This window comes from Pseudophryne corroboree, chromosome 6 (assembly GCF_028390025.1).
Source record: "Pseudophryne corroboree isolate aPseCor3 chromosome 6, aPseCor3.hap2, whole genome shotgun sequence".
Taxonomy (NCBI): domain Eukaryota; kingdom Metazoa; phylum Chordata; class Amphibia; order Anura; family Myobatrachidae; genus Pseudophryne; species Pseudophryne corroboree.
Window position 1 is genome coordinate 392,349,825 of NC_086449.1, and position 16,107 is coordinate 392,365,931.

The window sequence follows — 16,107 nt, forward strand, 5'->3', positions numbered from 1 at the left end:
CTTTGTGACCTATTTATCTTAATCCTCAGTTTTCCATTGCACTGAAGAAATATATTGATGAACAGAACCTAAAGGAGTTGAAAGTCTGGACCAGCCAGCTGAAGAGAACCATCCAAACTGCAGAAGCACTTAAAGTGCCATATGAGCAGTGGAAGGCTTTAAATGAACTTGATGCTGTAAGTTGGTCTGTGCGGTTTTGAAAAAATCTGGTTGAATTTCATGGTAATGTTTTAGTTTTATATTGCCTGAATCAACAGCTGATCTATTGTCCTATTTATTTATTTTATTTATTTATTGTTGCTTGGTACATTATATCATTCTGGAACATGCAGGTTATTGGGCAGATTCAATTAAGTGTGTGGCCTCCTAGGAACCTCATTCAAAGAGATTCCACAGAATATTGCTAGTAAGAAAGACTGCTTATTTTAAGTTATGTGTAAATTAATTTTAGCATTGATAATATATGAACATTGCTCTGCTCTAATGGGAAATTGCAGCTAATTGAATTTGCCCTTATAATGCATTTCTTTGCTTGTGAAATACTTGTTTGCAGTCATTGTAGACATTTCTTAGAAGTCTTACAGAATAAGTAACTTTTGCTACAACACATGTGCCTATGGGGTGTATTCAATTATAGTCTGAACTGCCGTCTTGTCGGAAAGACGTCAGTTTCTAACTTTTTTTTTTTTTGTCGAATCGTGATTCAACCTATTCAATGGGGCTGCCATTTTTCCGACAGGTCGGCAATTCCTACTTGTTTGAAAACACGTGGATCAGCCGCGGATCCACGTGTGTTGTCGGATTTGCTGTCAAATACAACCGCTTTTAGTCCCGTTTTCTACAATGTCAATCCGACTTCAAAAAAAGTCGGATTGACATTGTCGAGAACGGCCAAAAGCTGTCGGATTTGGCCGCAAATTGAATCCTGTACTGTTGGATCCTTTCCATCGAAAAGGATCCGACATGCATTGAATAGATCCCTATGTGTGAATAGAATGTAGAGTTCGTTTACAACCCCCTGCTTTTTTGTCAGAACAATCCTTCTATTGTCATGGAAACAGATTTGCTCTCACTTTGCTGCTTTGTTGGTTACTTTACCTCCCATGGATCAGATACTCATAGCTCAGACTCCGCCAGAGACTGTTTAGCAATGCTGATGGATGTGTAAACCTGTATCTCTTGTCAGTGCAGGTATTTGTCTTTTAAAATGAAAACACCATGTTCAAGTGACCTTAAAATACACACTTCCAATTTTAAACATCTGTCTTAAAAGTAACTATGACACTTCATTTCTCATTCTTGAAATAGCTGATCATGAATGTCCTTCTACTTAACAGGGTGTCTGTGAGGATAAGACGTATGAGGAAATTAAAGAGCAGTTTCCTGATGAATATGCACTGCGTGCTCAGGATAAATATTATTATCGCTACCCATCAGGAGAGGTAAGTTGCTCCCATTCTTGGTGAGTCCATCAATACACTGTACTCGGCACATATACCATACATTTTCCCAATATATTCATATGTGTCCTCCCTCATTGTTGCTGCTTTCACGTTAGAGAGCTTCTAGTTGCGCCCAGTCATGAGCGCATTTACTAATGCCGACTGTCTTTTCGTGAATTCCCCCCAAAAAATGCATCTTATTCACATCACTGTAAATAAGACTCATTTTCAGGGAAAAAATACTTTCTTTTTCATCCACTAGGGGTCACTGGAGTACTCTTGGGATATGGTCGGCCTCCATAGGAACAGGGCACTGAATATTTAAATTTAGAACACTCCACCCCTTCATATCCCAGAGTACCTCAGTGTTTTTTCTGTGCTCAAGTAGCAACAGGCTTGTGTGGCTTAGTCCACAATTATTTTGAATATTTTTATTTTTTTGTTAATATTTGTTGGTCGGGCGGTCAGCTCACGCTGCCGCCCCGCTGTGTGGGGACAATGTTTTCTTTAATAGCTACGCTTGGATCCCTATACAGCCCGCCCGCCGCCGCTGCTCCGGCCGCTGCTCAGAGCGATTCAAAGGACCGCGCTCCCCACCTTCCGCTGTCTGTTTCCAGCGCGTCCCGCTGGCCGCCCCACATAATAATGCCCCCGCAACGGAGCATACACGGGGGGGGGGGCACGACAAGCCGCGGCACGAGGGGGGACAAGCAGCAGCAGTATGCTAGGCTGCAGGGATGATTTACACAGGATTTTCATACAGGGTTATATATCAGTTTAAAAGATTATAACCTGTACTGTGACTATAAGTTTAAGCATGGCAGCCATTTTAACCATGCTTCCTTTGTCTTCCTGTTGTGATTCCAGAACGTTCCAGTACTACATCTCTACTCCACCGGAGGCGCAGGGGTGTTAGTGGGAATTTGGGATCACATTTCATAGTACTGGCCACGTGTACTGCACTTGGCCAGATATATAGATAGACACCTTAGTACTATTTCTCTGACGTCCTAGTGGATGCTGGGGACTCCGTCAGGACATGGGGATTAGCGGCTCCGCAGGAGACAGGGCACAAAATTTAAAAGTTTGACCACTAGGTGGTGTGCACTGGCTCCTCCCCCTATGACCCTCCTCCAAGCCTCAGTTAGGTTTTTGTGCCCGTCCGAGCAGGGTGCAATCTAGGTGGCTCTCCTAAAGAGCTGCTTAGAAAAAGTTTTATTAGGTTTTTTATTTTCAGTGAGTCCTGCTGGCAACAGGCTCACTGCAACGAGGGACTTAGGGGAGAAGAAGTGAACTCACCTGCGTGCAGGATGGATTGGCTTCTTAGGCTACTGGACACTAGCTCCAGAGGGACGATCACAGGTACAGCCTGGATGGGTCACCGGAGCCGCGCCGCCGACCCCCTTGCAGATGCCGAAAAGAGAAGAGGTCCAGAAACCGGCGGCTGAAGACTTCTCAGTCTTCATGAGGTAGCGCACAGCACTGCAGCTGTGCGCCATTGCTCTCGGCACACTTCACACCAACGGTCACTGAGGGTGCAGGGCGCTGGGGGGGGCGCCCTGGGCAGCAATGAGAAATACCTATTCTGGCTAAAATACATCACATATAGCCCCTGGGGCTATATGGATGTATTTAACCCCTGCCAGGTTTTCAGAAAAACCGGGAGAAGAAGCCCGCCGAAAAGGGGGCGGGGCCTATTCTCCTCAGCACACAGCGCCATTTTCCTACACAGCTCCGCTGCTAGGAAGGCTCCCAGGCTCTCCCCTGCACTGCACTACAGAAACAGGGTAAAAACAGAGAGGGGGGGCACTTATTTGGCGATATTAACAATATTTGAGCTGCTATAAGGGGAACACACTTATTTAAGGTTGTCCCTATATATTTATAGCGCTTGGGTGTGTGCTGGCAAACTCTCCCTCTGTCTCCCCAAAGGGCTAGTGGGGTCCTGTCTTCTATCAGAGCATCCCCTGTGTGTCTGCTGTGTGTCGGTACGCGTGTGTCGACATGTATGAGGACGATGTTGGTGTGGAGGCGGAGCAATTGCCTGTAATGGTGATGTCACCCCCTAGGGAGTCGACACCAGAATGGATGGCTTTATTTATGGAATTACGTGATACTGTCAGCACGCTGCAAAGGTCGGTTGACGACATGAGACGGCCGGCAAACCAGATAGTACCTGTCCAGGCGTCTCAAACACCGTCAGGGGCTGTAAAACGCCCTTTACCTCAGTCGGTCGACACAGACCCAGACACGGACACCGAATCCAGTGTCGACGGTGAAGAAACAAACGTATTTTCCAGTAGGGCCACACGTTATATGATCACGGCAATGAAGGAGGTTTTGCATATCTCTGATACTGCAAGTACCACAAAAAGGGGTATTATGTGGGGTGTGAAAAAACTACCGGTAGTTTTTCCTGAATCAGAGGAATTGAATGAAGTGTGTGATGAAGCGTGGGTTACCCCCGATAAAAAACTGCTAATTTCAAAGAAGTTATTGGCATTATACCCTTTCCCGCCAGAGGTTAGGGCGCGCTGGGAAACGCCCCCTAGGGTAGATAAGGCGCTCACACGCTTATCAAAGCAAGTGGCGTTACCGTCGCCAGAGACGGCCGCCCTCAAGGATCCAGCTGATAGGAGGCTGGAGAATACACTAAAAAGTATATACACACATACGGGTGTTATACTGCGACCAGCAATCGCCTCAGCCTGGATGTGCAGTGCTGGGGTGGCTTGGTCGGAGTCACTGACTGAAAATATTGATACCCTGGATAGGGACAGTATTTTACTGACTATAGAGCATTTAAAGGATGCATTTCTATATATGCGAGATGCACAGAGAGATATTTGCACTCTGGCATCAAGAGTAAGTGCGATGTCCATATCTGCCAGAAGAAGTTTATGGACGCGACAGTGGTCAGGTGATGCGGATTCCAAACGGCATATGGAAGTATTGCCGTATAAGGGGGAGGAATTATTTGGGGTCGGTCTATCGGATCTGGTGGCCACGGCAACTGCCGGGAAATCCACCTTTTTACCTCAGGTCACCTCCCAGCAGAAAAAGACGCAGTCTTTTCAGCCGCAGTCCTTTCGTTCCTATAAGAACAAGCGAGCAAAAGGACATTCATATTTGCCCCGAGGCAAAGGAAAGGGTAAGAGACTGCAGCAAGCAGCTCCTTCCCAGGAGCAGAAGTCCTCCCCGGCTTCTGCAAAGGCCTCAGCATGACGCTGGGACCTTACAAGCGGACTCAGGGGCGGTGGGGGGTCGCCTCAAGAATTTCAGCGCACAGTGGGCTCACTCTCAGGTGGACCCCTGGATCCTGCAGGTAGTATCTCAGGGTTACAGGTTGGAATTCGAGAAGTCTCCCCCTCGCCGGTTCCTAAAGTCTGCTTTGCCAACGTCACCCTCCGACAGGGCGACGGTATTGGAAGCCATTCACAAGCTGTATTCTCAGCAGGTGATAGTCAAGGTACCCCTTCTACAACAGGGAAAGGGGTATTACTCCACGCTATTTGTGGTACCGAAGCCGGACGGCTCGGTAAGACCTATTCTAAATCTGAAATCTCTGAACCTGTACATACAGAAATTCAAGCTCAAGATGGAGTCACTCAGAGCAGTGATAGCGAATCTGGAAGAAGGGGACTTTATGGTGTCCTTGGACATCAAGGATGCTTACCTTCATGTCCCAATTTGCCCTTCACACCAAGGGTACCTCAGGTTCGTGGTACAAAACTGTCATTATCAGTTTCAGACGCTGCCGTTTGGATTGTCCACGGCACCCCGGGTCTTTACCAAGGTAATGGCCGAAATGATGATCCTTCTTCGAAGAAAAGGCGTATTAATTATCCCCTACTTGGACGATCTCCTGATAAGGGCAAGATCCAGAGAACAGCTGGAGGTCGGAGTAGCACTAACCCAAGTAGTGCTCCAACAGCACGGGTGGATTCTGAATTTTCCAAAATCCCAACTGATCCCGACGACACGTCTGCTGTTCCTAGGGATGATTCTGGACACTGTTCAGAAAAAGGTATTTCTTCCGGAGGAGAAAGCCAGGGAGTTATCCGAACTCGTCAGGAACCTCCTAAAACCAGGGAGAGTGTCTGTGCATCAATGCACAAGAGTCCTGGGAAAAATGGTGGCTTCTTACGAAGCGATTCCATTCGGCAGATTCCATGCACGAATTTTTCAGTGGGATCTGCTGGACAAATGGTCCGGATCGCATCTGCAGATGCATCAGCGGATAAAATTGTCGACAAGGACAAGGGTGTCTCTGCTATGGTGGTTGCAGAGTGCTCATCTGTTAGAGGGCCGCAGATTCGGCATACAGAACTGGGTCCTAGTGACCACGGATGCCAGCCTGAGAGGCTGGGGAGCGGTCACACAGGGAAGAAACTTCCAGGGCGTGTGGTCAAGCCTGGAAACGTCTCTTCACATAAATATACTGGAACTAAGAGCAATCTACAATGCTCTAAGCCTGGCAAAACCTCTGCTTCAGGGTCAGCCGGTGTTGATCCAGTCGGACAACATCACGGCAGTCGCCCACGTAAACAGACAGGGCGGCACAAGAAGCAGGAGGGCAATGGCAGAAGCTGCAAGGATTCTTCGCTGGGCAGAAAATCATGTGATAGCACTGTCAGCAGTGTTCATCCCGGGAGTGGACAACTGGGAAGCAGACTTCCTCAGCAGACACGATCTTCACCCGGGAGAGTGGGGACTTCATCCAGAAGTCTTCCACATGATTGTGGTCCATTGGGAAAGACCAATGGTGGACAGGATGGCGTCCCGCCTCAACAAAAAACTGGACAGGTATTGCGCCAGGTCAAGAGACCCTCGGGCAATAGCTGTGGACGCTCTGGTAACACCATGGGTGTACCAGTCAGTGTATGTGTTCCCTCCTCTGCCTCTCATACCCAAGGTACTGAGAATTATACGGCAAAGGGGAGTAAGAACGATACTAGTGGCTCCGGACTGGCCAAGAAGGACTTGGTACCCGGAACTTCAGGAGATGCTCACGGAAGATCCGTGGCCTCTACCTCTAAGAAGGGATCTGCTTCAGCAGGGACCGTGTCTATTCCAAGACTTACCGCGGCTGCGTTTGACGGCATGGCGGTTGAACGCCGGATCCTAAGGGAAAAAGGCATTCCGGAAGAGGTCATCCCTACCCTGGTCAAAGCCAGGAAGGAGGTGACTGCACAACATTATCACCGCATTTGGAGAAAATATGTTGCGTGGTGTGAGGCCAGGAGGGCCCCGACGGAGGAATTTCAATTGGGTCGATTCCTACATTTCCTGCAAACAGGATTGTCTATGGGCCTCAAATTAGGGTCCATTAAGGTTCAAATTTCGGCCCTGTCGATTTTCTTCCAAAAGGAATTGGCTTCAGTTCCTGAAGTCCAGACTTTTGTAAAAGGAGTACTACATATACAGCCCCCGGTTGTGCCCCCAGTGGCACCGTGGGATCTCAATGTAGTTTTGGATTTTCTCAAATCCCATTGGTTTGAGCCACTCAAATCGGTGGATTTGAAATATCTTACATGGAAAGTAACCATGCTACTGGCCCTGGCTTCAGCCAGGAGAGTGTCGGAATTGGCGGCTTTATCGTATAAAAGCCCATATCTGATTTTCCATTCGGACAGGGCAGAATTGAGGACGCGTCCTCAGTTTCTTCCTAAGGTGGTATCAGCATTTCACCTGAACCAGCCTATTGTGGTGCCTGCGGCTACTAGCGATTTGGAGGATTCCAAGTTGCTGGACGTTGTCAGAGCATTGAAAATATATATTTCAAGGACGGCTGGAGTCAGAAAATCTGACTCGCTGTTTATACTGTATGCACCCAACAAGCTGGGTGCTCCTGCTTCTAAGCAGACGATTGCTCGTTGGATTTGTAGCACAATTCAACTGGCACATTCTGTGGCAGGCCTGCCACAGCCTAAATCTGTCAATGCCCACTCCACAAGGAAGGTGGGCTCATCTTGGGCGGCTGCCCGAGGGGTCTCGGCATTACAACTCTGCCGAGCAGCTACGTGGTCAGGGGAGAACACGTTTGTAAAATTCTACAAATTTGATACCCTGGCTAAGGAGGACCTGGAGTTCTCTCATTCGGTGCTGCAGAGTCATCCGCACTCTCCCGCCCGTTTGGGAGCTTTGGTATAATCCCCATGGTCCTGACGGAGTCCCCAGCATCCACTAGGACGTCAGAGAAAATAAGAATTTACTCACCGGTAATTCTATTTCTCGTAGTCCGTAGTGGATGCTGGGCGCCCATCCCAAGTGCGGATTGTCTGCAATACTTGTACATAGTTATTGTTACAAAAAAATCGGGTTGTTTATTGTTGTGAGCCATCTTTTCAGAGGCTCCTACGTTTATCATACTGTTAACTGGGTTCAGATCACAAGTTGTACGGTGTGATTGGTGTGGCTGGTATGAGTCTTACCCGGGATTCAAAATCCTTCCTTATTGTGTACGCTCGTCCGGGCACAGTATCCTAACTGAGGCTTGGAGGAGGGTCATAGGGGGAGGAGCCAGTGCACACCACCTAGTGGTCAAACTTTTAAATTTTGTGCCCTGTCTCCTGCGGAGCCGCTAATCCCCATGGTCCTGACGGAGTCCCCAGCATCCACTACGGACTACGAGAAATAGAATTACCGGTGAGTAAATTCTTATTTTTACTGAGTCGTGCAAGTGTCTGTTTTTTGTGTATTGTATTGTCTATAATGAGTAAGGCACCAGCAAAAATTAAAAAGCATCACTGCAAGGTCTGTAGCAGTGTGTTACCGGATGGATCTACCACATGTAAAGTATGTTTTGTGGATTCAGTTACGAATACAATTTTTGCTCCGGTTTTAATGCCAGTTTCCTCCCCAGACCCTCCATGGGAAATGCTAGCCAATGTACTGGCTGGGTTGCAATCAGAATTGACCGCCGCTCGACAAGAGCGGGAAGCGGCAAGATCTGAGTTTAGGGTGAGACCGCCAGAACTACCGGAGGCGTCTCAGCCTTGCGAAAGGTCCAAATCCATTTTGGGTAGACGGGATAAATTTCATATGGCTTATGATTTACCTGTTTCGGCTATGTTGCATTCTGACGATTCCATGCCAGACCTCACTGCACAAGATGAGGGTGAGGAGGGCGAAGTGGAGTCAGTTAGTGAGGATTTTAACAGCTCAGGCATTGATAATCTCATCAGAGCAGTGCGTCAGTCTCTGAAGTTTAAAGAAACTGAGGAGCCTCTGACAAATGATGAAGTCGTATTTACTAAACGACCGAGAACTCCAATGTGTTTTCCTGTTTCGGAGTCTCTTAATAAGATGTTAGTAGAAACACGACAGAATCCAGATAAACTGTTTTCTATACCTCGCAGATTTAAGTCTAGTTACCCGTTTCCAGACCCTGTGACATGTACATGGGAGACTCCACCAATGGTTGATTCGTCAGTGTCGAAACTTACAAAGAAATTAACCATACCAGTGCCAACTGCTACTACACTTAAAGACCCTTCAGATCGCAAAATAGAAACTATGCTAAAGTCCATGTATATAGCAGCAGGAGTGCTGCTGAGACCTGGCTTGGTTGGCATCTGGGTCACTAAGGCGCTCATAGTATGGATAACAGAACTCAAGTCTGCCCTACATGACGAACACCTTATACTTCTTGCTGATCAAATGTGTGAGGCTGCGGAGTATCTATGTACAGCTTCTACTGACGTCTGTCAGCTCACTTCTCGCATTTCATCGTCACTGGTTACAGTACGACGAGCTCTCTGGCTGCGTTCTTGGCAAGCGGAGGCAGAGGTCAAAAGAGGTATAGAGGCGTTACCTTACGGTGGCGAGAAGTTGTTTGGTCCTGAATTGGACAAATGGATTTCTGAGGCCACGGGAGGAAAATCGGTTTTCTTACCATCGCCTCCACCGGTACCAAGACGGAGATACTCTGGACCTGCGTTCAAATCCTTTAGACCTCAGTCCTTTCGCGGACGTGGCAGAGGAACAGCCACGCCTGGTAGACGGGGTCGAGGACGTGGTTTCCAACAAACCAACACAAGTCGTCAGGACGCGAAGGTCACCGACAAGCCAGTGGCATGACGGGCTACCAGCCCATCTCTGTTCTCCGATTGTGGGAGCACGCCTTCAGACGTTCCATTTGGCGTGGTTCCAGACATCCGCGGATGGGTGGATCCGCAACTTAGTGTTAAGAGGTTACAAAATATAGTTCCACTGTCTTCCGCCACTGCGGTTTTTCAAGACAGGCCTACCTCTCTCGGACGACAAGAGGGCGGTTCTGCAAATTGCCATTCAGTCCCTACTGGATTCAGCAGTTTTGATTCCGGTCCCTGTACACCAACAGGGTCAGGGTTATTATTCCAGTCTGTTTGTGGTACCGAAGCCGGATGGCTCAGTCAGGCCAATATTGAACTTAAAGGGTCTCAATCGGTACGTAACTTACTACAGATTCAAGATGGAATCTCTGCGCTCAGTAATTGCAGGTTTAGAGCCAAAGGAATTCATGATTGCGCTAGATCTCAAGGATGCGTACTTACACATTCCGATTTGGCAACCTCATCAGAGGTGCTTGCGGTTTGCAATACGCCAGAACCATTACCAGTTTCAGGCTCTACCGTTTGGCCTTTCATCAGCGCCTCGGGTATTCACCAAAGTGATGTCTGTGATAGCTCATCTCAGATCCCTGGGAGTGACAATAGTTCCGTACTTAGACGATCTGCTCATCAAAGCCCCGTCTCAACAGATGCTTCTCCAACATGCGCTGCTAACGTACAATGTACTGGTTCACCACGGTTGGATTGTCAACTTCAAGAAATCACATCTAATTCCGCCTCAACGCCTTCAATTCCTAGGTATGATTCTCGATACGGTAAATCAAAGAATTTACCTACCACAACAGAAAGTACAGATTATTCGCCATCTGGTACAATTAGTGCTCAAGCCGCGCACAGTCTCGGTACATTTGTGCATTCGCCTCTTAGGAACAATGGTGGCGGCTTTCGAAGCGCTTTAGTTCGGAAGATTTCACTTGCGTCCATTTCAACTGGATGTGGTCGGGCTCGCATCTGCAGATTCACCACAGGGTGAGGTTGTCGCCAAGGGCAAGGGTGTCTCTACTCTGGTGGCTCAATGTACACAATTTAACCGCAGGGAAACTGTTCGGCGGCTGGAAATGGATAATTCTAACGACGGACGCGAGTCTCAGAGGTTGGGGAGCTGTAGTTCAAAATTGTCAGCTCCAGGGTCTCTGGGCGGATCACGAAAGATTGCTGTCTATAAATGTCCTGGAACTCCGCGCAATTTACAATGCACTACGACAAGAGGTACACATGCTTCGGTCTCAGACTGTCCAAGTGCAGTCAGACAACGCGACGGCAGTCGCATACATCAACAAACAAGGAGGAACGAGAAGCTGCATGGCAATGCGGGAAGTCGCTTGAATCCTCAATTAGGCAGAATACCACCAGGTGATATTGTCGGCAGTGTTCATTCCGGGAGTGTACAACTGGGATGCGGATTATCTCAGCCGTCGGGATTTCATCCAGGAGAATGGGCATTAAATCCAGAAGTGTTTCACATGTTGGTTCAGAGGTGGGGTTACCCTCAAGTGGACCTGATGGCGTCTCGCCACAATCACCAAACGCTCCAGTATGTGTCCAGAACGAGCGATCCAAAGGCAGTGGCGGTGGATGCTCTCACAATCGCTTGGCCGTACAGCCTAGTGTATCTGTTTCCACCGTTTCCGCTGCTCCCTCTGGTGCTAAAACGGATCAAAAGAGAGTCTGTAACAGTCATACTAGTGGCGCCTCATTGGCCTCGGAGAGCTTGGTTCTCGGATCTCCACGGACTACTCGCAGACGATCCTTGGCCGCTCCCACTACGTCCGGACTTGTTACAACAGGGTCCGTTCCTTTACCCCGATTTAGCGCGGCTGCATTTGACGGGGTGGCTATTGAGACCGCACTCTTAAGAAGAGAGGGCATTCCAGAATCGGTTATACCAACCATGTTACGCGCTAGGAAGCCAGTTACGGCAGCTCATTATTACAGAATTTGGCGTGCCTATATAGGTTGGTGTGAAGCTCGGAAGTTTCCGACATCATCTTTCAAGTTATCCCGTCGTTTGTTATTTCTACAGACGGGGTTAGATGGAGGACTGCGTTTATCTACACTAAAGGTGCAGGTATCTGCGTTGTCAATTTATTTTCAAAGACGATTGGCTCTATTGCCGTCGGTACACACTTTTTTCTGCAAGGTGTCCTCAGAGTACAGCCTCCATTCATTCCACCTACAGCGCCATGGGACTTGAATCTGGTTTTAGATTTCTTACAGTCTTCATATTTTGAACCCTTACAGCAAGTGGATATAAAGTTTCTCACTTGGAAAACAATTTTTCTTCTAGCCTTAGCTTCGGCAAGGCGTGTTTCAGATTTGGGTGCCTTGTCATGCAAGCCACCGTATTTGGTGTTTCATGATGCCAGAGCGGAACTTCGGACGAATCCCGCTTTCTTACCAAAGGTAGTGTCATCTTTTCACATCAATCAACCAATAGTAGTTCCTGTGTTAACAGGACATTCTGGAACTCTGGATGTGGTACGCGCATTACGCGTTTATGTATCCCGAACGTCTACAGTTCGTAAGACGGATACGTTGTTTGTTCTCTATGATGCTGCCAAGATGGGTTGGCCAGCTTCTAAGCAGACCTTATCCAGATGGATAAAACTGACCATACGTCAGGCTTACCTTCATGCTAGGTTACAGCCGCCTACATCAGTAACCGCTCATTCCACACGTTCTGTGGGAACTTCATGGGCAGCTGGTCGTGGAGCTTCTACGACGCAGCTTTGCCGTGCGGCTACATGGTCTTCAGTGCACACGTTTGTGCGCTTTTACAAGTTTGATACGTTTGCGGCATCAGCATCTAGCTTTGGCCGCCTAGTGTTACAGGTGCCAAACAGCTCTCCCGCCCACGGGGGGAAGCTTTGGTACGTCCCAAGAGTACTCCAGTGACCCCGAGTGGATGAAAAAGAAAATAGGATTTTGGTACTTACCAGGTAAATCCTTTTCTTTGAATCCATAGGGGGCACTGGACGCCCACCCAGAGCAGTTTTACCTGGTTTGTGGTAAGGTCAGGGGATCTTATGGTAACACACTCTCACCGGCTGGTTCAAATTATCAAGTGCTGGTTATGGTGTCAACTGTTTAGTTGTCAGTAACGTTATGTGTCAACTTCATTGTTGTCCGTTATGTTATATGTAATACTCCATTGTCAACCTCTCTATAGCTCCTGTTCGGCTCAGTAAAAAACACTGAGGTACTCTGGGATATGGAGGGGTGGAGTGTTCTAAATTTAAATATTCAGTGCCCTGTTCCTATGGAGGCCGTCCATATCCCAAGAGTACTCCAGTGCCCCCTATGGATTCAAGGAAAAGGATTTACCTGGTAAGTACCAAAATCCTATTTTCTGCACTGGCTAAGTCGCACAGAGGCAGACGGCTCTCATGCGCCCAGTGTGCCACGACTCATTACGTACAGTCTAGATAAGGAAGGACACATCTGTATTAGCAGTAGTTTTCAAATCCAGTGCAACCTACTACCTATAGTAGGTGAGATAGCAGAATTGTATTGATTTTCTTTTTCTTTCTTTTTTTTTCCCCCTTCCCCATACATTTTAGTCCTACCAAGATCTAGTGCAGCGCCTGGAACCTGTCATCATGGAGCTGGAGAGGCAGGGAAATGTCCTGGTCATCTGTCATCAGGCTATAATGAGATGCCTCCTGTCTTACTTTCTGGATAAATCTGCAGGTATAAATATAAGCTGCCTACATTTCATTCAATTTTGGTGTTGCACTTTTTTTATAATGCTGGGTGATTTTTGGCATTTATTTTATTTCTATTTGTTCCAGATGAAATGCCCTATCTCAAGTGTCCTCTGCACACCATGCTTAAACTGACACCGTATGCGTATGGTAAGTGATCCCTCTCACTGCTAGCAGAAAGAACTTAGCTAAGTTATACCTCTCACACCGCCTGAGGTGGGTCACACCTGGTTAGCCTGACACAGGAGCTCCCAAGGTGGGACCCGCCTCAGGCGCCCCACTGCTTCTGTCTGCAACCCGGCATATTGCCGGATTGGTGATGCTACGGGGGCGGCGCTTGGAGAGCACATGATCTCCAAGTGCCGCCCGTACACACAGTGTAAGGAAAATGGGTCACATAGACCCGGCTCCCATTCACAGCGAGCTGGGTTGAACACAAGTTCAACCCTGCTCGCTACCAGGGTTGAAGTACTGTCGATTGACCCGGTATTTTTCCCCTTGCACCTTTCAGACCGCACGTGAACACAGGTTATGTGTGCTCATGTGCCAATAACCCGTGTTCATAGCTGGCGGTCTGAAAGGGGTATTTGTTGCAAACTCATGATAAGAAATGCCAGAGATTACTAGAAAATAGATTTTGGCAGAATGTTATTTATTTCTATAGGTTCCAGGACTTTGTCATATGTATATTGTTTTGCACTTATGAAAAAATTCCTTAATACGCCTATTGCATTTCATTTGGTGCCATTTAATAGTAGAGCAAACAAGTATGCTTAATATAAACCTACATACTGTAGTGAAGGCAGTTATAGTGCATTGGCAGACAGGCACCTTATTCCCAATATTATCTCTTAAGGATGCCACGTGGAGACCGTCTCTTTCAGTGTGGATGCAGTGAACACTCATATGGACAGAACAGAGGTCAGTACTATATTTTCATTACTTTATTCTTTATAGAGGAGAAAATGTCACAGATATTATTACAGAAGATGATCGGGGAAACCAGTTATGATTTGAGAAGGTTATTTAATACAGTATTTGGAATCACACACAGGATATTTTTTACGATAGCTCAGTAACTCTACTGGGAATAAGGCCTCGGAGTACTTGCAGTCCACCTTCACACAATAGTTTTATATTGCCTTTTTCCACCACCTCCTCCTGTGGCCTCTATAGTCTACACCTCTAAGGCTGAATTACACAGCTTTTGTGGCTGGCTGATTGGAATCTGCTCAGATGATTACCTCAATTCTTTCACCCCGTCATGTGGCAATGAGCCATTCACTGAGCCTGTAGATCATGTAACAGATATTGAAGGGTTGAATTTACTTACCACTTGAAAAGTGTGTAACTAGCGAGCTCCAGAGAGCAGAATAAAGGGTAATTATTAATGGCATTTCTAGGAGAAACCACTGAAGCAATTGTAACCTATTACTAAATATTTCCTGACCATTCCATAAATTCCCCATTAGCATGGAAGTTAGCCTGCACTGTGACATCTCTGTTGGATAAACTTGGACACAAGATGTTGCAGCCACAAAGCTTGTCCTAGAGAAGATGTCTAAGCACAGTTCTGTATATACGTTTTTTTCCCCCATGCAGATTACTTGCCAATATATTTTCAGTGAGATATAATGGAGTCCGAGATTGCCAGAGATACAGGATTCTGGCCGATCTTAGACGTATTTTTAAAGGGCCAATCGCTTGTAAGGAAAAAAAAACATGTCTTATAAGTGACTGCCCCTTTAAAAAAAACATCTGAGATTGACCGGATTCCCGCACCTCCGGCGATCTCTGACTCCATTACATCCCGCCAATTATACCTGTTTGGTATAATTGAAAATATCTTTAGTTCTGTAAGGTAACTTTCATAACCCTCTATTCTCTTTTCCCATCTAAAGGAGAGCCGGAAAGGACCAACCCCACTGATGAGACGCAATAGCGTCACCCCTCTTGCCAGTCCTGAACCAAGTAAGAAGGCTCGAATCAATAGCTTTGAGGATCTAGGGGCTGCCCTGTCTGGATGTGCGACTCAAGAGCCACACACTGTGCAAGTTGCACAGGTCAGTATGCTTATGATTTGTTCCAGTCACTGTTATTACCAGGCTATATGCATTACGTGGGGAGTATAGGCCCTCATTCAGAGTTGATCGCTAGCTGCCGTTGTTCGCTGCATAGCGATCAGTGGAAAAAATGGCTAATCTGCGCATGCACCGCAGTGCGCATGCGCGTCGTACGGGTACGAAGTCCTTTGTGGTTTTGCTCTGGTTCTAGCGATGATTCCAGTCGCACAGCTGAATGCAAGGAGATTGACAGGAAGTGGGAGTTTCTGGGTGGCAACTGACCGTTTTCTGGTAGTGTTTGGAAAAACGCAGGCGTGGCCGGGTGTTTGCTGGGCAGGTATCTGACGTCATTACTGTGTCACTCGTCGCAGCAATCATCGCACAGAATAAGTAACTACAGGGCTGGTCTTGTTCTGCACAAAATGTGTTTGCTGCCGCGCGGCTGCACAGGCGTTTGCACTTGTGCAAAGCAAAAATACACTCCCCCGTGGGCGGCGACTATGCGTTTGCACGGCTGCTAAAAACTGCTAGCAAGCGATCAACTCGGAATGAGGGCCATAATTAAGAACCATGTGGCTTTTTGTACATGGTTAAGAAAAAGGGCTTTTATTTGAAGGGTAGCCGGCTTTAAATCTTTGCTAGCCTTAAGGTTCTGTCTGATTTATGGCTTCTCTGCTGGCATTTTATCTGCAAAGTATTTCCTTTCAGTTTCTTTATGCTGAACTGTACTCACCACTGGTTCCTTCTCTCCTTACAGTCTATGCTAGGAAAGACTTGCCTGTAA

General features: G+C 47.3%; 1 protein-coding gene across 3 annotated transcripts in view; it reads left to right on the top strand.

Annotated features, from left to right (window-relative positions):
- The window catches only part of PFKFB3 (6-phosphofructo-2-kinase/fructose-2,6-biphosphatase 3), a 147,669-nt gene that overhangs the window by 126,289 nt on the left and 5,273 nt on the right, over positions 1-16,107 (top strand). For 2 of the 3 annotated variants that reach the window (XM_063926804.1, XM_063926802.1), the window contains exons 9-15: positions 30-176; positions 1,338-1,442; positions 13,117-13,246; positions 13,348-13,410; positions 14,117-14,181; positions 15,162-15,323; positions 16,081-16,103. In XM_063926804.1, coding sequence (XP_063782874.1) covers positions 30-176; positions 1,338-1,442; positions 13,117-13,246; positions 13,348-13,410; positions 14,117-14,181; positions 15,162-15,323; positions 16,081-16,103 — 695 coding nt within the window. The remainder of the gene's footprint in view (positions 1-29; positions 177-1,337; positions 1,443-13,116; positions 13,247-13,347; positions 13,411-14,116; positions 14,182-15,161; positions 15,324-16,080; positions 16,104-16,107) is intronic. The other variant, XM_063926803.1, reaches the window with a different exon arrangement.